The sequence below is a fragment of the Zosterops lateralis genome, assembly GCF_965231275.1.
Source record: "Zosterops lateralis genome assembly, chromosome: 5".
In the NCBI taxonomy this organism is placed as follows: Eukaryota; Metazoa; Chordata; class Aves; order Passeriformes; family Zosteropidae; genus Zosterops; species Zosterops lateralis.
Window position 1 is genome coordinate 50455870 of NC_139766.1, and position 27799 is coordinate 50483668.

Below are 27799 nucleotides of genomic sequence, written 5' to 3' on the forward strand. Positions count from 1 at the left end.
CGGGGCAGCGGCGGGATGAGCCCTGCGGAGTGAGCGCAGCCCCGCCTGACGCCCCGCGCCGCTCTCGGCTCCTCCGCCCCGCCCGCCTCCGCTCTGGCTTCGGGCCCCTTCTCTCTGCGCTGCGGCGGGCGGAGGCGGCGGAAGGAGAAGCCCATGGAGGGGAACCGGGACGAGGCCGAGAAGTGCATCGGGATCGCGCGGGAGGCGCTGGAGGCCGGGAACCGCGACCGCGCCCTCCGCTTCCTGGGCAAGGCGCAGAAGCTCTACCCGACCGAGACGGCCCGAGGTGAAGCCCGGCCCCCTCCCCGCTCCCCCGGGCCGGCCGCGGGGCCCGCAGGAGGGCGGGCGCAGGGGGGCCCTGCAGGCCGAGGGGAGCGGGACCGGCCCAGAGCCGGCCCGGGGCTGCGGCGGGCGCGGGGCTCGGCCGGGAAAGGAGGCCGGAGTGTGCCCGGGAGCAGCGCTCGGGGCAGGTGCCTCCCCCCGCCAGGGCATCACTCTGGCGTCAGGCGCTGCGGAGGAGGGGGTTACCTCTCCCAGGGCCGGCCCGGCTCCTGGCCTGCATCCTCTCTCTTCCCCACAGCCATCGGTAAAAGCGCGGCCGCACAGACCAGGCTTAGCCCCGATTAACATCAGGACATCTCAGGCCCCAGGCCGAGACAGGCCGGGTTGGCTTCTTTTCTGTCACTGTGAATCACCCCTCTCTAACAGCTCGCAATGAGAGCTGCAGCTCCAGAATGGACCGCGTCTTCATTCTCTAATATACTTGTGGTTTGGGTTTCCTTGGGTTTGGTTCCCCTTTGGTTGTACAGCAGCCACATCGGAATTGCAGACGAGTTTGCCTTCCCTAGAGAAAATTGAATATGTGGCTCCCCCCAAGATGTAATTATCTCTTCTGACTATTCCGTACTAAAAACTTGAAACCTTTTAGCAAAAGGTGTTTAGAAATAACTGTTTAAATGGAGCAGTATTAAGGTTTCAGTGTATGTAGAACAGTGTATGTTACATCTCTTGGAGCCTTTCTGACACACAGTGCCAGAAGTCAGCTCAAGGCACCTTTGGACACAGCAGGGACTTGTTACATTCCTCTGGTTCTCACTGCTCTGTGCTGTGCAAGGAGCAGGAACTGCTTCAGTGCCCTGTACGACTTACAGGCCTCAGCATTTACCATTTCTGGAGTGTAAGTTTGAGGCAAAATCTTGACTGGAAGTTGCTCTGAGGAGATGCAGTGAATATTTTGGGGCCTCTTATCTCCTTTTTTCTTACTATATGCAAACATTAATGAAGATTTCACTGGCACTTTTCTTTTTAAATTAGTGTTTAATTTTTCAAGTGTTTTTTTTCTCCTGCAAGACAGTATGGATGTTGCCATATTCCCCTAAATTTCTGTGGCTTGAGAACATGACATGTATGAAGATATTTTGAACTTTTTGGAATCTCTGTTGGTCAGGAGGCAGGAAGGCAGAGGATTTCAAGTCAGCTTCTTCCACCAAAGAGTGCAAATAGCTTCGTCTGCTTCACACAGCTTGTTATCATCTTATATCTCAAAGATAAGACCTAGAGTAGCTTTCAGGAAAAAAATCTTCATCTGACTTGTTTTGAGCATTTGGTTTTGGTTTTTTTTTTTAAGTAGGACTGTCACTACATAAGCACAATTATAAAGTATTCAGCGCAAGAAATAGATGGCTAATTAGGCTATTGGGCTATTGTCTGTAGGACACTTGTTTTATTCACTGTGGAAATTAGAAAAGTCAGTCACAAATTAAGCGCAGACCTGGGGAAAAGAAGATGGCCTTGTGGTAGTGGGCTGTAATCTGAGGAATTGTGTCTTAAACTAAAAGCTTCACAGAATTTCTCTGTGATGCTAAATAAGTCAGTTCACTCCGTTTCCATTAGTGACCAGCTAATTGTTTGTACTTCGTTTTTCAGGTACTCAGCTTGAAACAAGGGCCTGATTTGTGGAACCGATGGGCTGTTAAAGTCCCACTTGACGCTAAAGAGAATTTCAGATGCCCTAATACCACTGAAAAAGCCCTGATTTGAACTCGGTAGTTAGATATTAAGGGACTGTAAACTTTTAATATCTCTGTGCTGCAGTTTTCTAGCTGTGGAGGTTGTTTTAAACTCATCTAATTTCCTCCCAAAACACCAACTCATTGAATTTATTTTGGTTTAAAAGTTTGAGGCACTTAAATGGTCCTCTTAAAAGTGCAGTAAGATGCAAGGACACAAACTGTTTTTTCAGGACAGGTTCCAGAAGAGGTGCAATAAATTATGGCTGGCATTTTACACTAAGAACAAATTAAATTGCTCTCATTGGCATCTATTAGTGGGGGACCCACTTGAAGAAAAAAATCCAACCCATAATTCAGGTAATCAAAAATCTGTCATAGCACATACCAGAGAGAAAGAAGCAATTCAGGTTTTGTGGGCCTATTTAGTTCTAACACAAATCCTTATTCTACAGTCATAATGTGTTGGATTTATATGGTGCTAGGACAACGGGGTGCAGCCCCAGTTGTCACTCTGCTCACTTATTTTTCTCTGCAGTGTGGATTAGAAGGTAGTTGAACTAATTTCTCACTGAAGTTGCAGATTCTTCATGTGTTGTACCTTTAGCATCGTTTTGAGAACAATTGCCCACCATTTCACAAAGTTCTGTCAGTCATAAAAGCAGTGAGAATGGTAATGCTGAATCTTTTAGTGGTGGGAGCTTCCTCCTCCTGATGTTATAGTGGATTACAAAAGGACAGAGAATAGGTTTTAGCTGTTGTCTCTGAAACAATACTATGTGTGATCTGCTTTTGGCAACATTTACATTTAAAGGGCATTCAGCACTAGTTCAGTCATCAGTGAAGTTTAGTTTCGCCAAACAAAGCTTCTGCCTGAAATACGCTGACTGCAGCAGTGCTATTTTAAGGCTTTACTAGTGTGGACTGTAAGGTCAGTGCTTATTTAATGATACTGAGCTAATGACTTCATAGTAGCAGTGTCCATGTTGACGTCATTCTTTGCTAGAAAATTGTTTTACCCTTCAGCTGTTCAAAAAATTGTTTGATTTTTCCTAACGATTCATCTTGCAACTGAATGGAATCTAATCTCTTGTCTGGAAAATATTTTTAAGAGTAGGTTTAAAGACAACAAAGGACAAGATGTCTCTTTCAAACTTAGGTGCCATTCTGTTTGAAGGCAGAAAACAATGTTAAGAAAAACTTTATTTTTCAGTGCTTCTTAAGATTTTTTTTGCCCATTTCTGATGCTGCCTTTAAAAACAGATTTTTTGGGAGCATGTCAGCTTCGTTTTTAGGCTGTTGCGTTAGGACAAATTCTGAATTAAATAGAGTTCTTCCATTAGTGAAACTGTGTGTGTAGGGGTCATGTTCAATGCATAATGGAATCAAATGTAGTCCAAGGATCTTTCATTCAACAGCAGGTAATTGTACACACAAGAGAGGCTTCAGACACATTCAGAGATAAGATTCGTTGTCTTACCTGCTAACAAAATAAGTCTTTGGTTGGCTGTATGCCCTATTTTGAAATACTAGATACACAGCAAAACTTTTCTTTAATGCACTGTTCCTACTACAGTTCTAACAGCTGATTTTACCACCAGCAGTTCATGGAAGTGTCAGAGTTTTTTCTGAATGTCTAAACTGTATCCTTTCTTTGAAGGAAACAATGGCCCCATACCCTTTGTGTGGTTTTCTTTTTCAGTGTAGGACAATAGTATGTTTGTATACTCTGTGTCCTGCTATTTTAAGAAGTTCACACTGATATATTTGAATTTATTTTTTTACGCATCCTGCATTGTATTGTCAGCAATGCAACTTCGTTATGAGGTCTGAGAAGGAGGTTAGAAAATAGTAATGTTTAAAGTATACTGCAGCTAAACCTATTCATTAAGAGACTTAGAGCCACACTTGCTGTGAAGAAACACTGGATGTTGAAAATGCAAACAGTTGCCCATGCCTGTGTTTCTGCCATTTCTGCTCCCACAGGTTCTGCATAAATGTTGGTGCAGGGATGAGAAATTTCTAGAGCAATATTAATATAAAAGGAGGAACTGCAAAATTTCGAGTAAGCATTGTTTCAAGAAGGCCACATGTTCAATAGGATTCTATGGGATGCCATTGTTAAATGTCATACTAGATAGAAAAATAATTAGTTTTTTGTTTTGTTTTCTGGTAGCGCTTCTTTGGAGAACATTCAGACTAAAACACTTCATTCCGAGGGCGCTGTCTGTTCAAGGCTCTGTTCTTGATTAGTTCTTGACCTGCAGATCATTGGAGTTGTTATTACTTCATTTACCTCAGAACTTCATATGCCACAAGGGAGGATTTAGAATACAGTATCGCAAATATTGAATATATCCTTCAGTTTTAATCCATAATGCAACTGTAACTCTCCTGTTTTCCAGCTCCAGATTTCACTTGTAGTGGAAACATCTCCTCAGTTACAACTAGACTTCTAAAGCTTAGTTGTTTCCTTGTATCTGCTATAAAGAGCTTGATCTGATAAATCCATGAGTCTTGCTGAGGCAGCTGGAAGGCAGGACCATCTCTGAAGTCAGCTGACTTTCTTGTTCAGGCTGAGTGTAGCTATTCACTAATAAGTGAATGTAAAAGTAAATACTGGGGAGCTTTCAAGAAGTGGTGGCTCTCCTTTTCAACAAAGCTCCACTTTTGTTTCTTCCTGTGATATACAAGCTATGATGTGTAGGATCCCAGTTTGCTGCTGCTCTAAGAAAGACCATGCTGGGCAGAGGAGAATTTTTAGAAAATTCTTATGGATTCTTCCCAGTGGCTTTCTAGAGGACAATGCTATGCATTTACAGGACACAGGACATTTTTCCTTGGCAGTTTTTATTAGTGCATTTTTAATGTAGATAATAACTCATTTTCTTTATTAAACAAATTTAGCCTGTGTAGTTTGCCATGTTGCTCTGAAGGAATCTGTTTTCAGTAAAGGTGGACTATTTAATAATCTTTGATCTATACTGTACTTTGTGTGCAGTCCCTTATGTTAGAATGGTATTGTTTCTTCCATTACGTTAGATTCATTGCTAAGACAGATATCCCCAAAATATAGGATTATAGACAGAAAGAAAAAACAGACTTCGTGTACAGTGTTTAAATTTGAGATCTGCTGGACCATGGAATGAAAGAGGATTTCAAGAACTAGCAGAAGCCAACTGGTTTTCAAGATTCAGGTCTTGAGTTTGGTGTAGTTGGCTGGTCCTGAGTTTTTTGTGCTTCGAATAGTGATTTTAACAGTGGTTCGAATTTCAGCTGATATTGCCTGGAAGGAATAGAGCATCAGTTTGGCCACTGATAATTCAGGTTACAGATAGGAATGTATTGTAGGAACTGAAATGTGCTGGAGATGGGCTTGATGTCTGTGTGGAATAATTTGTAGTTTCTATAGAGTGTAATTCTTCATTTTACAGTTGCTTATTCAGGTGTTCAGATGTTTTCACCTCAAGGCACAGGTTCAGTGTCTCTAAAAAACATCCAGAAATGAAGCGTGTGGAAAAATTCTCTCCAGTGTTACATTACCTTGGCAGAGATAGATGGGAGCAGTCCTGTCACTAATTTTGAAACACTTTTCCATAGTTTTGCCATGAAAAGGAATCGTTAGACTGGCTGCAGAAACATTTGTGGCACAAAGTGGTGATTGACAAGGAAAGAGGATGTAGCAGCTAATCTTATAATGTGGTGCTCTCATCTTAGATACTTGAGAGCCCTGACTTAATCACTAATACCTGTAATGATACTATGATATACTGTTGTTTTTATAGTTTTGTTGGAAGCTATTATGAAGAATGGAAGTACTGCTGGGGGAGGCGCTTACTGCCAAAAACCAGCCAATAGCAGTGATCAGAGTAAGCCCAATAGCACGAAGGAGAACAATGCATCTGCTGCAGGTGAAAGTGGAAAAGGCTACAACAAAGAACAAATGGAAGGAGTATTAAGGTATGGCTTGAATATGTCACTGCTTTTCATTCTGTGTGTTTTGTACTTTCAACTCTGTCATCTAAAGAAGCCAAAGGAAGTTTGAGGTTAGCTCAGAGGGCTTACTTGTACTGAACTTTGACTAGAAGGAAGAGGAGAGTTTTGCTGGTTTTAAACACCAAATGAGATGCTGTCACTTTCTGCAAGAAAGATGCTACTCCTTTCTTCAAACTATCAAAGATACTTTATGGAAAAATAATACTCAAAATAGTTATTGAGTAGATCTCATGGTAAGTCAACAACTTGCAGGAAAGTGTTTCTATTCAATATTTTTATACTAAAGACACATGCTTGCTCCTAAAGTTTATTCTCAAGCTAATACTGCTGTACCGACTGGTCTTAGAAAAGTGTTAAAATTATTTTGGTTTGGATATAGAGGTGTCTGAGTTGCAGTATAAACTCTGCTTAGTGCAGCTTGATAGTATTAGGATGAGATGACATCAGGAAAGGATGTGTGAAAAGAAACTAAGGTCAATAAAAATGTCCTTTTGAGGCAAGTAACTCTTAAGTCATGATATCACTGCACACTTACTGGCTGTAGGAGCAAGAAAAATATTGTCTGATTTGTGCCCTGGTTTCTGCTAAAGAAATATGGATACAGCGAGGAAATTGCACACCTCAAACCCTGGTATTTTCAGATAAGTCTAGCCCAGATATTTTCAAGGGAGCTTGAAGGAAAATCAAGAGGTCCCTGTCTCCTAGTTTGTGTATATTGGATGAACTGTTGTGCATAACAGAAATTTGTGGGGGATTTTTTTGTGTGTGCATCTGTGAAATGTACGTAACTGTTGATACTATCTTGGGATCTTCCTGAAGTTGAATAATTTGTTGAACTGTGCTAACCAGTGAGGAAAGAAGTATCTTTTCTTTGTTGATACAGAAGCTCTGCATTCAGGCAGGTAGACAGCAGCAGCTCTCACATGGTTATCCTCTTGGTGTTATTTACTAGAGCTTTTACCATCATCTCCGCTTAATTAATGTTATTGCTTTTTGTTATAAATCTAAACTAAAACTCGGATAAACCTGTACCTTTTTGACCACCTTATATCAACTGTTAAAATGTATGCAGAATGTGTGTGTATACACATGTGTGAGACAAAGTATCCAGAAAGAAGTCCTCTGTGAATGCAGCTTAGGTCAAAATAAGACATGTAACATACTCCCAGAAAGCTGCTGCAAAGAGAGCTGTATTGGTGCCAGTAGTCACTCACCTGTGATGTGCCATTCTGAGCTGCAGTCTGCTTTGACATCAGGCTTCCTGCAAGATCAGTCTGTTAGTTTGTTTTAGCAGAAGGTATGTTGCCTACTTGGTCTTGACTGAAATGCAGAGCTAGCTTTTTTTTGCTGGTAGGCATTTGTGGTATTAGATATTGCTTTCTTGAAGGGATTTGTTAGATGCTATATAAACTTAATCCAGTTTGTTGAGATCAGGACCAGAGTTAGGGGTATTCAAAAATTGCACATTGAAAAGAACCTTGATGCAACATTGCTTCAAGAATATTAAATATTCCATATGGAGTTTTAAAACCTATCAAAATCTTTGCAAAATAAGCAATTGTAATACCTTACAGAGCAACCCATGTTTGTTTTACATACCACTTAACATCATGTGTTAAAGCGGTATCTTCACCTTCACTTGGGGAATGCTGCCACCCTTTAATACAGCAGTTCATGAACCTTTAGAGGGAGATGGAATTTTTGTTTAGATGTGCAGCAATCAACAGAGCAAGTTTCCAGTTCATGTTGGAAGTTTGGAAATGTTTGTCATGTTATTTATTAGTGGCATAAACAAACCACTTAAAAATTCGTGGTTAAGAATTTAAAAACGTGTGTGCCTTGCCAAGGGGAACAGAATTAAATACAAACAATGGGCTAAAAGTAAATGGAAAAATATAACACATTCAGTGATGATAACTGAGAGAAAGTTAATGTTTAAACCACAGTGAGAATGAGCCTTCTAGTCGGAAACCTGACAGGCAGCATATGATATTGCTTCAGTCAGGCCCCAGATTTTTCCACTTAAATGAAACATGCCCCTTTGGGGAGGGTGTTCTTTAGAGAATAGAGTTTGTCATCACCATATGCTTCTGGTGTACCGCAGTGGAATGATTTTCAGATGTTTGAATTGGTTAAAGAAATAGTGTGTGAAAAGAAGTGGTTTTAAACAGTGTTTCATGCCCAGTTTTTGTCTTTTTTCCTATAAGGGAAAACATTTATAGACAGCAAGGTAGCAAAATCTCCAGTTTTCAATAAATTCTGACATTTAGCATGAATTTGACATTGGACAAACAGAGTTGCTTTGCATGTGCTTGATTCGAAAAGTCATTATCCTCAAATATCCTTCCCTTTAGGAGTTTTTGGTTCAGTAACTGAATGTAGACATAGGGAAAGTGCTTCTGTTTTCAACCACACTTCCATGCCATTTGCAATGCTTTTGTTACAAGCTTTAGAGAGCTGTCAGAAGTGGGGCTGACTCTGAGCTCCCTGGCTTGGATCACTGATTAAAATTCCTGGAGTTGTACAGCTATCTTGAATTAGCTTGTGACAGCGGATTTAAGAAGCGTAGTGAAGACAGGCTTGGAGCAATGTAACTAATTTAGCTGCATTAGTTTTCATCAGGGTTACTCTAGTAATGTGAATAGGTATGAGTACAAACAAGCACCTCTGTGCTGGCTTCATTTCATCCACACACACAGGGGACACTGATCACCAGCAAGTTACCATAACAGTTCTGTAGAGTATTACACGAGCTTGCAAATTGCTCAACAGGGAGAAGTGTAAGGATGTAACATATTTCCTCTGATTGCATAAGTGCTGGGTAATGATGCTCTTTGTGGGAGCCATGCTCACTATTTCAATGTGACAGTTTGAAGCTTGAGAGATACCACAGCACTTTGTTGCTCTTAAATGGAAATGCTTTGAAAATCCCATCTGTAGTACATGCATCTTAATGATTCTTACCTTGTCACTGAGAACTGGATCAAATTGCCTTATCACCCTTAGGTGACCTGCGTGTGGGAGATACTGACGGGAGACTAGCAGAAATATGCTAGGACTCACAGTAGACTTAATGTCTTTTTAGAGAAGTGCCCTAGAAGTCTCTGGGCAGCTGAAAGCTACCCAAGCAATGTCAGCTTAAGACGAATGTGTGAGAATTGTGTGCACAAGAGGGAAAAAAAAAAAAGTGTTTTCATGTTGTATGTTTTCTACAGGCTCTCTTTAAATTATCTTAAAATGCCCATGGTGTTTGACATCTTTGGTCTCTTTTTTAGTCAATAAGCCATAGCATGTATTCCATATTGCCTTTTTGGCATCTGAAAGAAAACTGCCATGATTAGTAATGTGCTAAACTTACATTGTTGTCTCATGAAAAATGTGGTGGAATACTGCTTTTCCTGCCTTGCTTCTTGGAAAAAAGCACAATAATCAAATTTTGTATTTGGATCTTTGAGATAGAACCAAAACAAACAAATAGAGCCATGAGTTCTGTAGAAACCTTGCAAGGCAGGATTAAGAGCCATCGAGTAGTGGTCAGGAATAATCAATAGCTTGATTTGAATTCACATAGTGAACCAAAAAATTGCCTCTACACATTTTATGGATCGAACTAGGAGTATAGCCTTTGTGACTGACTTTTTCGAGGCATTCTGCTGACACTTGTCAATCCAGCAAAAAGATACTGGTTCTTTTCTAGCATGGTGTCAAGAAGATAATTAACTGGAAGTGGATTAATAAGAGCAGTCAATATGTGTTAAAAAAACGAAACCACCAAAGCAAAGAAAATCAGGGCATGCCTTTAATTAGGCTGTAGAGCTACCATGAATTGTTGAAATATCCAGTTGAATGGTTGAGAAATTAAGGTGGAAATCATAGTTATAGAGCCTGTCATGGAAAAATGGCAGAGAAGACATGACGGACTTTGTCAGAAAGCTCGTAACTAAAATAAAAGCTTAAATAAAATCTGGAGAAAAGTATGCTGTTGTAAACACAGCCTTGAATACTTCACATAATATACACAGGAGAAACAAACTGATCAGGTACATCCAAGAGCAAGGTAGTAAGACAAACACCCTAATGTGTTGTTGAATCTATCAGTGCAACAGAGATCTGAGGCTTCTGCTGCATTTGTTTCAGAAACTAGGGATATGCTGGTAGCAGCTTGAGTTCCTTGACAATGCTGTGACTTTCTCTTCCCAATCTAGAGCACTTCTTTCAGGCCATGTTTGTCACCCAAACTGTGACTGGCACATTCCCAACTCAGCTGTGAGATTTGCATTTGCATCAGGCTCTCTGGCATAATTGGAAATTTGGCCTGCATAGATATTGGTCTGCATTTTACTGTGTTTTTCTGCTCAACTCTAGGACAGAAGTCAGTATAGCTTCCTCTTGCTGGGTTCTTTGTCACTAACGTTCACATGGCTGCTCATGTGCTGTTTGGTTCAGATTGCCATTGGGAGAAATAATTGTGGCTCCCTTGATACGCTTCTGGTTGAAGTATTTGTCTTTTGGGCTGTTCCTGTGAGGCTTTGGAAGACCCTTTGAAATACATCATACTCCAAATTTCATGATTGTGCGTTGCTGCCAGTATTTGATACCATAAGGCAAGCATCTCTGATAGGTTTTGTTAATCTGATAAAAGCTGGCAGTGCTGACCAATCTGAATTGTAGATTTGAAAGGTGATCTGACAAGCACAGCAGGAGGATCACATAGTTTTGTAGTCACAGGAGAACCAGTGGTGGTAGCCCTAGGGTTTGTGCAGGTGAGAAGAGACGTTTCAGGACCTGAAGGGCTTCTTCTGCTGTCAGCTGTCAGGGCATGGAGAGGAATCCAGCAGAGTTGCTGGTGCTGAAGTTTGAAGCTGGCTGACCAGTTCTACTGCAGGTGCCTTGTCAGCTGCAAGCTGAGGTAGTGGAGCTTTGCAAGTTGTGAAGAGATACTCTGTCAACAGATTGGGGATGAATGTAGGTCATCACTTGCTCTCATGCTGTTTGAGAAGTCTATTCTGTAAAAGTCAGCTGTTACTTCAGGAACAGCAAACAAATCTGTTAATCAGAAGGACAGTGCCAAGGTGTTGGCAGGGGACTAATGATTCAACAAAGAGAGAAATTACCTAAACAACAGAAATAATTTGATAGTAATTCAGATACAGAAGTCCAACCAGAAATGAAAAGTACAAAAAAAGCAATTCACAAAAAACCAAAATCCCAAGCAAAGTATCAGTGAAAACACAAACTTCAAATAAGCCAGAAATAAAGAACAACAAAAATAACCCGTTCAATACAAAATAGGCAGTTAGTAAACAAGGGATATGGACATTGGAATTTTAAAAAGAAATATCAGCATGGAGTTTACATATTCAAGAAAATTAGCAGTAGGAACTGCAGCACCTTAAGGGCAGCAGGACCAAACAAAAACCAGTTTGAGATGGAGCATTCAGAAAGTTGTTCATGCTGAGAGTGTTGCAAGGGTTTCAGGCACAGTTAAAAGCCAGCAGTAACATCAGTGATAGGGCTTTTCCAGAACCTCCACTGGTTTTACCCTTAATTTTCCCCTGCCTTTACTGGCTGATTTGTGTGCCCTGTAATAAGAGAAAAGTGAGAAAGGTGTAGATCCTTCCATCCACCTGCCTTCCCATGACAAATCTCCACGGGATAATTCAGTGATGCAGGTGAGGGATTCTGGCTGAGTGAGGATTGTCAGAGGTCAGTCTACTAAAGAGGTGAGGAATATATCCAAAAAGGTCTGCATCTTCTGAGGGACAAGGATCAAGCTGGCCATGGTTTCTCACAGATTCCAGCACCTGAAGAGAAATTTCTCATCAGAAGAGTGGAGTTTTGGGGGAAGAAGACTTGGAGCATCTTTTAGAGGATGAGGAAGGATGGGACATCTGAGGCCCTGGTATGGTGGGTCGCATGCTCCAGCAGTGTTAGAGAAGCCTTGTGGCTGCACTGCCGTGTATCACCTGAGTCCTGGTGACCCCACAGTTCGTCCTGATAAACTGACTTACCAGGTTCAGTTTGTGATGCATTCAAGTTTTGCTTCTCAGGAGTACATGAAAAACACTTGAAACTTTGTTTAATTGGAAAGCACCTTCTAATCATCTTTGCTTGTCCCATCATCCCCAGTGCAAGTTTTGGTGCAAAACTCACATGAACTCAGCTGAAGGGGGAAAAACGGAAGTCTTACCCTGTTATGATTGCCCTGAACTGTGCTCTGTCAGGAGCCTCCTGACAAGTTACTGACTCCCTCCCAGGAGGAAACTGCATTTAACCAGATCCTAGCTACTTACAGTCCAGGTGGTTTTTGCCTTGAAGTGGGCTAGCAACGGTGTAAAACTGTTGGCTAATGGCAGAGTGTAGCAAGGGCTTCATAGCATAAGGTCACTGCTGAAAATTCCAGGCTTAGGTATGAGTTTTGGCCCCTGTGCATTTGTATAATCATTTAATGTTTTTTAGCTTTAAAGCATGATCTGCCTAATCCAGAGGCTTGCTAAACTGCAAAATTTCCACATGAATATGCATGTTCCATATTTGTGTTTGTAGAATTTTTCATTTACCACTAGGAAAGACTTGCAAAGAAAAAACGAATGTGTTATATATCGACTTAGCACGCTTCTCAATAATAGCAATATTATAACATAATTTATATATTATATAATAACATAATATTATATAATATGTAATATTATAACAATTTGTGGGCCAAGTTCAGGATAGCTGTTGCAGGGAGGTGACTGCATTAATCCTGTAGATCTTTTGGTTGATACCCACCATTGCTGCTTCTCCTTTGAGGGTTGTCCACTGTGGAACATCCACTGGTTTTGAACAGGAGGGATGTCTCAAGTGGGTTTTGGGGAATTAAAAGAACAGATTGGCATCTATTGCATTGTTTGTTTTTTTTCCCATATTTCTCCTCTTGGCATCCTAGAGTTGTGAAATGAATGTATATTGGGTGTGCAAGTAAATGAACTTTCATGTTAGTTTTTTTTTTTCATGAAAAATGACAATATGTTATTGAGGAATACAGTTGTTGAGGATGTACAGTGCTTAAAAACACTTGAATGAATGTTTAACACCAGAGCTTTAATGCTAAAAAAATAACAACTTTGCTAAACATTGACAGCTTGCTGTGTTATTTTATATCAACCAAAGTTCTGAAGAGTCTGGCCCACAAACAGATAGCTCAGAAACAATTATTGAAGAGAACTTAGATTTGATGCTGAGGTAGCAATTTCATGAAATAAAAGCTTAATTTGATACTGTTACACATTTCAATAAAGCTACCGGCTCTTGATACAGTTCATAAGTTGTCCAGGCATTGAGGCTATGGATTAAGGGATCTGTACACTATCACACTTCTTTCTGCTTGTACAGGTTACCAAAAAAAAAAAAAAGTTTCCAGTACTCAAGAGTATAATTTCATGCATTTTCTTTCCATCCTTTCTTGATAGATTCACTGTGTTCTTTTCAGTTAGCTCTATCAGCTTCTTAATTGGAGCTTATTAAATGTTACTTCAATATAATGAGCTATATTTATTTCACAGGGTGTTTGTGTTGGCAGCTGCCTGCATACATTCAGTTCAGTGCTCTTGTGAGCATTACACCGAGGCTTCCATAATAGCTCCTGTATTTGAACACAGGAAACAGGATCCCTCAAATGAAACTTGATTTGATCAATCTGTGAAGTAGGACAGGCCACACATGATGGTGTGGTTGTACTTGTGATGCTCACATTCCCTTAATTACAGGGTACCCATACTTCTTCCATGAGAATGCCAAAGGCTTGCTTGGCCCCTTGTTTTCCACATGGCTGCCCTGTGTATAGTCTTGGAAACATCACACCCAAATCCACATAGAAATTTGTGCATGTAACAGAATGCAGATACAATTACAGACATGCAAAGAGACTCATGTGAAGCTTTTAAAGTATTTATGGATTTAATTTCTATTTCTTGCTCAGACCAGCCCATTTCTTTTGGCATGCACTCAGTGTCAGTGTGCCTCATTTCTGCAGTGCAAATTTGGGATTCAGCCCTTTTTTTTCTGAATTCTTACCCAAGTAGCTTGGTTTGATTGTTAAGCTGTATTTACTGGTTTGATCAGTTCTTCCTGCCCACACAGTATTAATGTTCTCTCTTTCCTGTAACTGCTCTTTCTTTCTTGTGGGGTATTGTATAAAGTATACTAGATCGTTACGTCATTTCCAGATTTTGCTTTTCCTGTCTGGGTTAGACAGCCTACAAAACGAATATTTCTGAGGTTTCAGTTTTAAAAAATGCTATGCTTGATTATGTGAGATGAGCCAAACATGTAATTACTGGAGCTGCTCCTGTGACTTTGAATTTACATAAACTTACAGAAAGATTATTAAGATCCAGGTGCATTCCCAGCAGCAGAAGTAGTCTCACACATTTTATTCCCTGAAAAGTGAATGCTTGAGTGATGGTATGATTTGACTTTTGTTTGGAGAAAGGGAGGTATTGTTTGCTTTGTTTTATATCCTTCATTCTGAAGTGCATTTGGTGTTTACAGTCAAAACAAATTTTCCTACCTACTAATTGTATAAAGTAAGCTTGGAACCCTCTTTTTATGCATTATTAACAGCAATATTAATGTAATTGTGGATGAGGAAATGCTGCAGTAGCTGCAAAATGAAACCCTTTCTTACAACTGTGGTAGTTCTACAGTAGAAGTAAAAGAAATATACATAATAAGCTCAGTAGTGACTTTATTATGAAAGAATGACATTCTTTGTTTCTAGAGTGGACACCTAAAAATATTTTATATTGAAAGCAAAAGATGTAATGCAGCAGTGTAGTGTATGAGCTCATCTGCAGCTGTGTGTTAACCCACTATTTTTATATCTTTTTGTTTGCAACATTTTATGTCATTTTCTTTTGCAGTATAAAGAAATGTAAAAATTATTACGAAGTCCTTGGAGTGTCAAAGGATGCAGGTGAAGAAGACCTAAAGAAGGCTTATAGAAAACTTGCTTTGAAATTCCACCCAGACAAAAACCATGCACCTGGAGCAACAGAGGCTTTTAAAAGTAAAACACCATTTTTACTTTAAATTTCTTTTGTGATTAAACTTCATCCAAATAAAACATATTTATCTGCATTGGTCACTTGCATTTTTACAAATGTAAATGTATTTTTTAGCTATTGTTAAACTGACATTTTTAGTAAAGAAAATATTTTACCTTTGTTGTATTAGAAGTATAGATAAATAACATGGACTTTGGCAGTAGGGCTTGGTTTCAGAAAACTGACTGTAATGTTCAGTACAGGGAACAAATACTTGATCTATGGAACCCAATTGCAATTTTTTACTGTTGTTGACTTAATGTAGTCATTGAATTTTATTACCTTGGCTCTTTGAGCTAGGAAAAAAGAAAGCAATCCTTGATAGCAAAATGCAGTTTTTACGGAATCACATGCCACACTAAGTTACCTCTTCCTTAGAATTTCTTGTATGTGTGTAGTTTCACTACTTTTTCTGCACAAAAACACCTGAGTTCAATCATGGCCTTACTAGTAGTTTCCTTTGACCATTTTTTAGGTAAAAATTACAGTCTGATTTGATCTTATTTAAGGCTGCCCAGCTTAGCCCTGCACAAGGTAAATTGTTGAAGAAGAGTTTTTTAAAGAAAAATACACCTTCATCTCAGATGAAGAAAAATGTGAATCTGTAAGAAATGATGATGCATAAACAATCTGATTGTGGTACATCTTTTTATTTTTTTCCTGTGTGAGGTTTACATGCAGATATTTGAAAAATTCATTCGGATAAAACACTTAAATTGGGGAGGGAAAAAAAAGAAAAAAAAAGTCCTGAGCAAGACTTCTGTTACAGACTTTTAGAGGTAATTATAATACTATATTAACAATTCCAGGTGAAAAGTAGATACAGCAGAACAGGAAAGTTGAATACTATTGATTCATTTAATACAGCTATGTGATGTCTTTATCTAAAAAATACTATTCCTATAAAATTATCTCAGGCCCTAGGAATAAAATAGTTCTTCCTTGTTAACAGCATTTCAAATTATCTTTAAAATGTTAAAAGTCAGTTTCTTAATATTTTATTTAACATGTGTACTTTGTACAAGTCTGATTTCTTCAGCTGAATTTCACTTTCTGGTTTTTAACTAGATGAGTAAATGAACAAAAAACTTTGTAGATGAATCTGGTTGACCAAAAATTATTTAATGACAATTAGCATTTTCTAATTGCTAATTCATTGAAATGATCATAATCCTATTGTATGGCTGAGTAAATTTATGGTTTAGTTTTCCTGTAAAGGCGTCTGATCAGTTTTTGACATCCGTCTGAGCAAAGGAGTTCATAATAATAGTTTTTATTTCATAATAATGCTTTATGTTAAGGAGAGGTCACATTATGAAACATGGTTCATGGTAGGTGAGGTACTTAGATCTTGACCTACCTAGTACTACCCTTCTGTTGTATTGAGCAGTCTCGCTGAGTGAATTTTAAATCAAAAAGTTTGTACAAATATAATAACTTGTGCTGTCTTTTACCAATTTAATCAAAAATCTTTCCTTTGAAGCTTTTCAGCAGTGGCTTTTTTTTTATTTTTTATGTCCTTTTTGAAAAGTAAAATATATTGGAATCAAATCTGTTGTGAATTAGCACCAGATAATCAAGAGCAAGTAGCAAACAGGCATATTGTCACAGTATGGTAACTTCACTTTATATTCAGTCACCTGATTGAGCTCTCTAAGTTATTAATTGTTGGGAAAATCTAAACTTTTACTCCCAATTTTGTTCTTTTACTGAGCAACAGAGCAAAATTTGATGTCAGTTTATATCACGCTTTCTGTGCAAAATACCAGGCTTCATTTTTTTGGATTTTCTCCTCCACTTAAAGGAATTGCTTATGTTTTTTCCTAAGGGCATCTTAAAAGACACATAGCTAAAACTCATTAATTTTTTCTTAGATTGGATAATGTTTAAAATACATCATTATAAAGCCACAGTCTTATTTGCCTGTGTTGAGTTCATAGTGTTACACCTTTCACGAACTTTTGATGACTGAAGGCTTTTTAACACTGAAAATCATAATCCCTGTGCCTTGGGTTGGTTGGCTGCCAAAGAAGTCTTTTGTTGGAGAGGACTGGAGTAGAGAGTAGAAAGGAAGGCAGAAAGGGTTTATTGAAGATAGGACTGAGTGAAGATTGTTCATCAAGTGACAACACAAACTTTCCATCAATCTGCAAGATCATTGTCTGTGCACAGCAAGAAAAAAGCTTCTAAAGTCAGTCGAACATGTGGGTTATCTTGCTGACTTTTTCCATGCTTACCAAAGTGAGGTTTTTTCCTTTCTACTGCCAAAATTGAAGCTGTTCATTTGTGATACCATAGCATAAACAGGGACAAGCATCTAGGCCAGGCCCTCCAAACACTGAGGTCATATTGACCACCCGAGGATCACACACATTCCTGTCATGCATGCAAGTTGTACACCTCATGTTACATCATGCCAAACTTTGTGTTACTAATGTAACCCATAAAATACCTTCAGAAGCATGAAAAAAAATACATTTACACTCTTGTAGACAATGAAGTTGGTGCATTTCAAGAAATGACCACTTAATAAATGAAACCAAAGAAAACCTGCCAAGTCTGATGGTGTTTTAAGCTAGGCTGCTAGAGCAAATTTCAATTACCCAGCTTCAGAATCTCATTGTAATGCTTTGTGCTTTTTTTATAACTGCAATGAGTGAGAACATTTCCACAGGTGTAGGTGTTCCCCCAGGAAAAAAACCAAAGCTCTCCTGCCTTCTGCCTTGTTTAACAGGATAAAAGGCCTTTGAATAGTGTTGGTGGGAAACTTTGTGGAACCTATTATAAGAAAAGTGGAGATGTTTCTGGACCTTGTTCTACTATAGTTGTTTTGTAACATACAGTAAATTACATTGTTTGCTGTCTATTTTTGATTTTGAAATTGCAATTTTCATGCTGGAATAGGTTTTATTGTGCATTTATTGGAGTTGTGTTTTATTCCTTGCTTCAGAAATTGGAAATGCATATGCTGTACTGAGTAATCCAGAAAAACGAAAGCAGTATGACCTTACAGGCAGCGAAGAGCAAACTTGCAATCACCCTAGCAATGGCAGATTCAACTTCCATAGAGGTTGTGAGGCAGATATTACTCCAGAGGATCTGTTCAACATGTTTTTTGGAGGGGCCTTTCCAACAGGTATTGGTATACATCAGTATAATTGTTGTGATTTACTGCCGAGATATCCTGTCGAACAGCATTAGAGTGTGTGACATTACAAAATAGTAGAATTATTCCAGCCGACCTTGAACCCCAACTCTACAATCTGCATCAGTTTCTTTTTCCCTCAAGTGTTGCTAAATCCCAATAATGTCAGTTCTTTGGGCTTACTATTGTAGAGCTTAAAATACTTACTTCAAGCAATTTTGAAATTGTGAGATACCTTAATGTCATTTTATGTGTCATTGTGTGGTAATGTAAAGTGCTTTATGTTGGTTCTGTACTGACCTCTAAATAGTATTTTTGTACATGATTTAAATGTGGATGTTCCTTCCTCAGGTAATGTACACTCATTTTCTAATGGTCGTGCTGGCTACAGCCATCCGAACCAGCACCGTCAGAGTGGGCACGAGAGGGAGGAAGAGAGGGGTGATGTAAGTTTAAGCACCATTGGCTTTAAACTATGAAATTTGCTTTCAGTGGTGTGATTGTACATGAGCTCTGTACTGTAAAGGAGGATTTGTACCTGCCAGTTGGGTATTTTTAATGTAAGCAGGTGGTTGCTTTCCTGACTGGTAAATAGGCATGCAAATTTGAGAAGGTAATAGTCTGATTTTGTAAACCTGTTATTGTATGTCACTCTCTTACTGGTGACTGGTATTATTAACCTAAATATGCCACTAATTCTGGCCACTAATCCTTGTATATATTTAAAAATTTATTTGGGCTGAGGTAAGAATATTACGGCTCAATATTCACCTACATGAATTATCTCTAGTCCTGTATAACCACATATCACTGTATAGATGAGACCAAATCATGGCATACAATGTAGCTGAATCCAGCTTTTATTTGGTAGTTGCTGGTATGAACGTGCTAACCCATGAACTCTTGCAGCTCGAGCAATCTGTGAATATTGTGTATGCATTTGAAAGTTCAGATAATACCAGTGTTGGCAGTTACTGTTTGCCTAGCAGCTTTTTAGGCTTAAAGCAGAAAGCCACACTTAGCATTAAGTATTGTTAAATTTACCTGTTTGCTTGGTGATTTATGAAATATCTGAATCTGTTTTGTTCCTTAGGGAGGTTTCTCTATGGTCATTCAGCTGATGCCTATTATTGTGTTGATCTTTGTCTCCTTGTTGAGCCAGTTGATGGTATCTAACCCTCCTTACTCCTTATACCCAAGATCGTAAGTAATGCTTCATTACATCACCTTAAAACAGAGGGGAAGGTATTGTAATCACCATCTCCCACTTAGAAACATTGTGGAGAATCTTCCATTAGTTTACCTTTGATTTCCCACAGTGAAGAAAGGAAGGGAAGGTGTAGATGAAGCAGAGCAAAAAATATAGGTGCAAAGAACATGCTTTAAGAATGTAATGGAGAAAAGAGGTCAGCAGAACTTGGAGTTTAGGAGGTCTAGTACAAGGCAGTGGATCCATGCAGCATGGTATGTTGCAAAGGTATTTACATCTCCGACATACTTAATCAAAACCTGGAATCTGCTAAGGCTCATTACTCTTTTGGGGGTACTCTGTGTTTGGAGAAGGTGAAGAACTTGAAAGCAACCTTCTCATCCTTATGTAAGTGATGACAGCTGGCAAGATTGTTCTTTGCTTCATTCTAAGTGATGGTAAAATCTTCTTTTTCTTGTGAAGAATTCTGCTTGTGAAACTTACCTGTTTTGTACAGTAGGATATTTAAACCTTTTCTTCTTGTGAGAAATAAATAACTTGAATCAAGACTGCAGCTAGCTGATAGACTTAGCCCACTCACCACAGTGGTTTTAATGGTCCTTAGTTCCTTGCAGAGCTCTCAGCCCCACAACAGAAAGGTTTCTTTTCTCCTGTTTTTCAAAGTTCTCTATTTCTGGAGTAGGATGTTTTTCCCTTCTGCAACTAAGCTGTTGTAATGCTTAGAAAAGTACCTCTGCCAAAATGTTTGCATCCAATCTTTGATTTTTAATCTGCAGAATACCAGCAGGAAAATGAATTTATCAGGGCTGGCAGCAAACTCTTCAGAATGTAGATGCCTGTACTGGGTTGCTACAGAATAGTGACCTGTTTCTGTGGAGTTTGAATGTAATTTTCTATTATTAAAACTTAAATTTGTCTAAAGAGATATGAAATAAGTAAAGTGGAATTTTTTTTTGAGATCAAGTGTTTAAGGAGAAGAAGTTTAATGATCAGGTAAATGCAATAATTTTATTCTCTAGCAGATTATTAGAGCCATTCTTTTCATTATTTGTCTCAAAATGGCAAATTTAGGAATGTGCTGGTGTTATTCTGTAATGGCAATATTGTTTTTAAGTCTATTTGTGCTGTAAAAAAAAATTGAATTAATATTTAGTCTTTCTCCCCTGCCTCCTTTTTTGCAGAAGTACAGGGCAGACCATAAAAATGCAGACAGAAAATTTGGGTGTCATTTATTATGTCAATAAGGACTTTAGAAATGAATACAAAGGAGTGTCATTACAGAAAGTGGAAAAGAGTGTGGAAGAGGATTATGTGTCCAACATCCGTAATAACTGTTGGAAGGAGAGGCAACAAAGTAAGTTTGGTAATATGTGTAGTTTCATTGAATCATGCATTACTATAAAATAAATTGCTTTGGGCAAGAAGGAAGTGCTTGTATTATTACAATATCTTAATGCAAAATTAAGTGTAAGGTCCCCTGCTGTTTCTCTGTGTAAAATTGTCCCCAATGTCACGTAGTTCTTGAATTTTACTCAGTGATCTAACAACCATTTGCAAATTGTCAGCAATTTTAATCTGCTGCTTTATTATCTATAACAATGTCTCAGAAAATTAGACTACACTTAATTGATAATGACAAAGCTTTTGTCCTTAACTCACTGCAATTTCTAAGAGTTCTCTTTATCGAGGTAATAGCTCATTTCCCTGGATGCTTTTATATAAGTAAATAAATAAACCAGACGCTTACATAGGTGTTTCCAGAGAGATGAAAACATCATCTGCATTGGACAACAGTACATACAAACACTGCTTTTCAGGCAACTAAGGACAAGGCAGCACATCCTGTAAAGCAAGGGGGTTTAGTTTGCCATCTGTTTATCCAGTCTAGTATTATACAATGAGATACTTCTTTTCAGAAACCTAGAATTCAGTGTTAAAGCATAAAAATACTGAAGAGCCTCAGCCCTTTCTAAATCAGCATCAAGTTTAACCAGTTATTCTGTTATCTGGGACCATTTTGTGAGCTATGTGGGAACAGCACTGCTAAAATTACATCAGTGTTGAAACCAGATGGTTTTAACTTTTCAGGTGGTAAACTTCAGTCATAGCTAACTGGAAAAATAATTCATTTATGAACTGTCAGTAAACTGACCAGAAGCAAATAGAATGCAGTTCTCTGAGTCAGATCACATGTTCCTGCCCAGCTTTAGTCTCCGCAGTCCAATTGTTTGGTACTTGTAATTTATTAGCTTGTGAAAACTACCTTAACTAATTTTGAGTAAGAGACTTATAATTTTTTTTTTCTGATTGTAGAAACAGCTGATCTTGTGGTTTTATGGATTTAAATACCTGTTGTGTGTTAAATCTCTTTGACAGTTAAAATCTGTCCGGGGTTGACTGACGTTGAAGGATGTCTTGCCTTTTGAGTTGAAGTGGCAAAAAAGATTTTACGGAATTTTACAGAATTAAAATGTCAAGCTGTTGAGCACCAGTATAATACAGAGAGCTCTCAATTATTAATAGCTCCAAACAGTCTGAATCAGCATCAGTTGGAGTAAAGGGTTTAACATTCAGATTGGATTTTTTGGGGCACAGACAAGATGCTAGAGCTATCAGTAACAATGCAGGTTCACTGAGAGTGGCCTATATTTGTAATGTTTCTTGAGGTCTGACAGAAGTAGTAGGGAATTTTTTGTTATTTTGTTGTTGTGGGGTATTTTTCTAGGGTGTGTTTTTTTCTTTTTAATCAGATACTGCTGTATGAACTCTGAGGGAGCTGGAAAGCTGATACAGCTTTACCTGCTCAAAAAGAGTCAATTGTTACAAAGATCCAGCAAAGGAAAACTGTAGCAGTGCTGTTTAGGTGGTATCTGAGGGAAATTAGAATAGAAAGAAGGAAAACCAGGCAAGGGTTAAAAAGCCTGAGGTGTTTTGTGCAACTCTGTCATATGCCAAGTATTCAATTTGTAACCAAAAAAAAAAAAATTTTCTCTTTCCTCCTTAAAGAAACAGACTTACTTTATGCAGCAAAAGTATACAGAGATGACCGCCTCCGAAAGAAAGCAGAGTCCATGTCCATGGAGAACTGCAAAGAACTAGAACGGCTGACCAGCCTCTTCCGAGGAGGATGAGCTACAGTTACACACACATCTTACCTATCCTGTTATCTCTCCTGTAAACTGACAAGAGATTTAGTTTCACCATGGATGCTGGAAAAGAGGGTGGATGTAAAACTCTACTGTGTAGCTGTTTCCAGAAACCTTATGCTGAAATATCATTTAACGGCTTCTTTACCTACTGTGAAATATAGGTAACTTTTAATTGTCTAGATTTTACTTCAAAGCTTCTGTGAATTCTTTCAGCAGAGAGAATAGCCCAGAAAGGATTGCTATACTTGTAGAGACTTAGTCATAGTGGTTCTCCTCTAACATATTTGCCATGTAAATATCTGTGGAAAGAACACTTTGTGTATATACGAGTAAAATGACTTTCTATTTAAAAATCTCAGAAATTTAGTTCCATACTACATTTTGTCTCACTGATGGAATAAATAGTATGATTACATCACTCCTATTCAGATGTCAAGTGTGTGAAGTTGAAACAATAATTTTTAATATTTTATCTCTAACTCTATGTAAAATCTTCTAGGTTTACTGCTTAGAGGAACTTGGTATTTTTAAATATAATGCCATATATTCCTAAATATCTGTTGGGGTATATTGATCTGGTGTAGAGTAGCAGTTTAGCTGTTGTAGTTTTTTAGCATTTCTAAGCAATGCTGAGAAAAATAAGAACTACACTAATCTCTTTTCAAAGTAAATATTTGCAAATGCTGTACAGACCATTATAAACATTGCTTTTAGTATTTGCAACAGTTTACAGCAGCTCTACCATTTGGTATTCCAGTAGTAGTAAATCCATACGTATGGTTAACATGCATCCATAGCTTCCTTAATTTTCACTGGAAAGGTAGAGGAAAACATGCAACACTAAAATCTTAACACTAAAATAAAAAGGCAACCTATTTTTTTTTTTCCTGGCAGGCTTCCATTTTCTTACTACTTTTTTATTTCAAGCTAGGTCCCAATACTGATTCTTCAATGGGCACCACAAGTGGAACAGGGAAAATTTTGCTAAGGACAAGCTATGTGCCTTTCAACCCTTTTGCCAACTATATTTAAATGCTTTGCTGCTTTGCAGTGTGCTCCTATGGTCAGAGGCCCTATCACTTGTCAGAAGAGGTAGGGTATGCATTTTTTGGGACCAGAATGTAGCTGGACTGACTTGCTAGAAATGAGCAAGCCTACTGTTTGGCTCCTACATAGAAGATCATGTAACTCAGTGGCCTGGAAATGGAAACTATATGTAGCCACACCTGCTGATGCAAAGAGGTGTCCTGAAGCAGCTAAGTACAATGTACTTAAAGTTTATCAAAGTGTGTTGAAAATGTTTTTAGGTTCAGTAGCTGATGTTTTTTACATTTTAACAGTGTTATGCAGAAGAATGTTTCTTGTATTTGAGAATGACAGATAGCTTGTATTATGGGCAATATATTTTGTTTGAGAAAACTGCTCTTTGAACAATGCTGTCAGCTCATGTGGCGCCAAATATTTCTCCTAAATTGAAAATTTAAATACTTTGTCTGACTTCATTGCAATTCCTTCTGATCTAGAGCAGGATATGACTTTACAAATACACGAAATGCTATTGCTCCAGGTGACCCAGAAAACATTTTGCTTATATCTCTTTTCTAAACTGTCCCAGTGGAAATTACTTCTCTTGAGATGTGACATGTAACACGTAACACGAGACTGGCTGCAGGCTTTTAACTAAGCTAAACCAGCATTTAAGGTGGACATAAAAGCCTGGAGCACAAAACAGAACTAGGAGTTCCTGAAACAGCAACAAAAAAAGGGTTGCTGTACTGAATGTCCTTGCTAAGACTATAGTAAAAGGGTTCAGATGTAATAGAAATGCATCCAGTTGTTTGAAATATGCAATCAAAATCTATGGAGAAAACGAGATTTCCCAGATTTTGTAACTGTCCAGAATGTATTGTAATTATATTAATGAAAACAAACTATCAAATACATCCTGGTACTCCTGTGTCTTCTTAAAAGAAGGAAATTGTTCCAAAGGCTTTAAAAAATACTTGGGCCTTCCTATTTACAAATGAGTCTGAGCTTGCAAGTGACGTTTTAGTTAACAGGAAGGATATATAACACATTTATCAAATATTGGAACCATGAAATCAGAGTGAACAGATGGTCTTAGCAAAGCTGCCTATAATATTCCTATGGGCTGTGTCTGCCCTGCAGCCACTTCTGGTGCAGGTGAGAAATGGGGAAATGGATGGATCCTGAGCTGTCTCAGCTTGGTTTGATTGCTATCAGTTCCTCTGTAAACTGGAATAATGTGGTGGCTGTGCCCTGTGGCAACGCAGACATCCCAGAAGGTTAAAACTGAGACCTAGACTGCAACATTTCATTATACTACCTATTGCAATTTGCCACTTTCTGAGAAGGAAATAATATGTTTTTACTGGTGGAAGTATGCTGCTTAGCATTTAACAGATTAAATAGTTGCACACTTTGAAATATGTAGTAATGTGCAAAAGGATGCTGTGATTTCCTGTGGCATAAAGATTAAGCTGCTCTAAATATGGCCTGCAAACATTCTTTTAATATTTCAAGTGGGTGTTTTTCTCCTCATGATTGTTGCTTTTCTTCATCAAGTCTGAAGGGGTTTTTTTCTTCAGAAATGTCAGTATCTTCCCTGGATTTTTTGAGGGAATCTGCTGGAAAGTTCAGAATTCATTTTCTCCTGAGCAAAATGCAAATTGAAGAGGGTGGAGTACTTAAATCTTTTCAGATGACCTTTCTTCAGAAGGCAAAGTTCTCATTAAAATAAGATGTTGGAAAGGAAAGGCGAAAACAAAACTAGTTTTGAACAGCCTGACTAAAAACCCCTCAACATTTTAGCTACCTGCTCCTTGCTGTTTTTATTTAGTCATTACCTTTCTTTTTTTCTAGAATTAAGGATAGCACGAGCATGGGTTCTTAGTTTTATCCTTTAAAAGGGCGGGCAGAAAAACCCTGCAAAAAGAGAAAATCTTGGCATGACTGACTTAGCCTAATGAAAAAAGGAGATTATTTGCATCTGCTGAAATATAACATCAGTATGTGTTCTATTTATGGAGTATCCTGAGTCACAAGCGAGTTCAGTGTTCACTGAACATCTGATGAACGTTTCCCTATAAGTTCTCTGTTTGGGTAAAACAAGTCTAAATTGGAATTTTTTACCTTTTCTAAAACGGTCTTTTTTCTTTTACAAGTTTCCAAGAAATGGTAGAACATTACAGCACTAAAAATGTAACATGCATTTAAATAGACAGCAGAGACAACTTTAAATTATAAATATTTTTAATATAATTTTGTAACAAATGCTGTAAAAGGATTAAAATGGGAGGGCAAGAATATTTTTTAAGTTTATTTGTTCATAAATTTCATTCGCCTTTAAGTAGTTGTTATTCTAACTTCTTGTAGCTCTGTCAAAGAGAAGTGTAATAGTAAAAGCATTTTGTTTTTAAAAAAGCATCTAATATTAAATAAATTCCTGAAGCTATAACTTACTTACATGTAATGTAATAAATATAGGAAAGAAATAGGCCATTTGTTGTGGTTTGGCCTTGGCCATGAACTGAGCACCTTGCAGGCAGCTGCTCTCACCCCAACAGCACAACGGGGAGGAGAATGGAACTCAGGTAAAACCTGTGGGTTGAGATGACAGCAGTTTAATCATGGAAACAAAATCAAATATCACTCATCAATAGCAGTGAAAAGGGAGACAAGAAGGGAGAGAGGAATAAAGCCCAAGAAACAGAAGTGATACCCAGTACAATTGCTCACCACACTGACCAAACCCAGCCTGTCCCTGACAAGCAGCTCCTGACCAACCTCCCCAGTTTATACCCTGACCATGAGATGCTCCATTACACTGAATATCCCTTTGGCAAATTTGGGTCTGCTGTCCTGGCTGTGCTCTCTCCCAGCTTCTTGTGCACCTGCTCGCTGCCAGAGTGTGGGAAACTGAGAAATCCTGGATTTAGGGTAAGCACTGCTCAGCAACAGCCAAAGTATCAGCGTGTTACCAACGTTATTCTCATACTGAATCCAAAGCACAGCACTGTACCAGCTGCTTGGAAGAAAAGTGACTTCCCTGTACCAGCTGAAAGCAGGACACCATTATAAACTATATTTTCCATACTTCTCAGTCTGGCAGGAATTAGATTTGAGTATTGGGCTTCTCCACATTTTTGGAAGTAATACTAAAATACTCTGTTTAGTTATGATGTTATCCTTCATGCAGAATACACTTCTCCCTTCGGTATTAGTTTATTCCGTGTATAGAAAGACTGTCATTGGCATGGGAGAATAAATTCCCATTAATAGCAATACAGGAGTCATCTCATAGATGCTTTTGCATAGCTTTTAATCAAAATGTGACAGTAAAATCTATCACCATGCATCATGGCTGCAAATAATAAAAAAGTTGCATTTTTAAACATTTTTAGTATATAGTAGGGACTATTTTCATAAATGAGAAAACCAAAGTTGTCCCAGGTAGTGTTTTCAAAATACTATCAGAAACTCACATGATGATTTTATGGGGTTCTCTTTTTAAGTATCTCTCAAATAATGACCAAGTCCTTACCAAATTGCTGTGTGTGCATGGCTTGGATTAAGAAGGAGGTATGGATTCTCAGTATTCAAATAAATTTGTTCTTTTGAATGACCTTTTCCTCTGTTACTTGCAAAAAGTGGCTTATCTCTGTTTTGGGCTTTTTGGAAACTTCACTGGACCTATATGTTCAGAAACATTAGCAATTTCCAAGTGAATATATGAAAATATATATACATATATAAAATTTACACTTTTTAATTTGATACTGGCATCTAAGTAAAATCTTCAGGTATCAACAATGCTCAGTATTGGGCCCAGTCCTGTTCAGTATCTTTACTGACAATCTGGATGAGAGGATTGAGTGCACTCCCAGTAAATTTATGGAATTCAACACCAAATTGGGTGGCAATGTTGATCTTCCAGAGGGTAGGAAGGCTCTGCAGGGGATCTGGACAGGCTGGATCCATGGGCTGAGACCAAGGGAATGAGGTTCAACAAGGCCAAGTGCCGAGTCCTGCCCTTGGGTCACAGCAGCCCCAGACAGTGCCACAGGCAGGGGACAGAGTGACAGGACAGTGCCCAGTGGAAAAGGACCTGGGGGTGCTGGTGACAGTGGCTGAACATGAGCCAGTGTGTGCCCAGGGGGCCAAGAAGGCCAAGGGCATCC

The 27799-nt window shown here is 38.5% G+C and overlaps 1 protein-coding gene across 2 annotated transcripts; it reads left to right on the forward strand.

Annotated features, from left to right (window-relative positions):
- DNAJB14 (DnaJ heat shock protein family (Hsp40) member B14) lies at positions 1-27214 on the forward strand. 2 transcript variants are annotated; one of them, XM_083862427.1, is made up of 8 exons: positions 1-286; positions 5795-5969; positions 14912-15057; positions 18045-18230; positions 18591-18685; positions 19333-19442; positions 20631-20803; positions 22456-27214. In XM_083862427.1, exons 1-8 carry the CDS (start codon positions 154-156, stop codon positions 22578-22580), a joined length of 1143 nt encoding a protein of 380 aa, XP_083718553.1. In that variant the 5' UTR covers positions 1-153; the 3' UTR covers positions 22581-27214. The 2 variants fall into 2 exon arrangements, with proteins under 2 accessions (XP_083718553.1, XP_083718552.1); XM_083862426.1 differs by lacking the exon at positions 1-286 and adding an exon at positions 2201-2369.
- Positions 27215-27799: the final 585 nt, after the last annotated feature.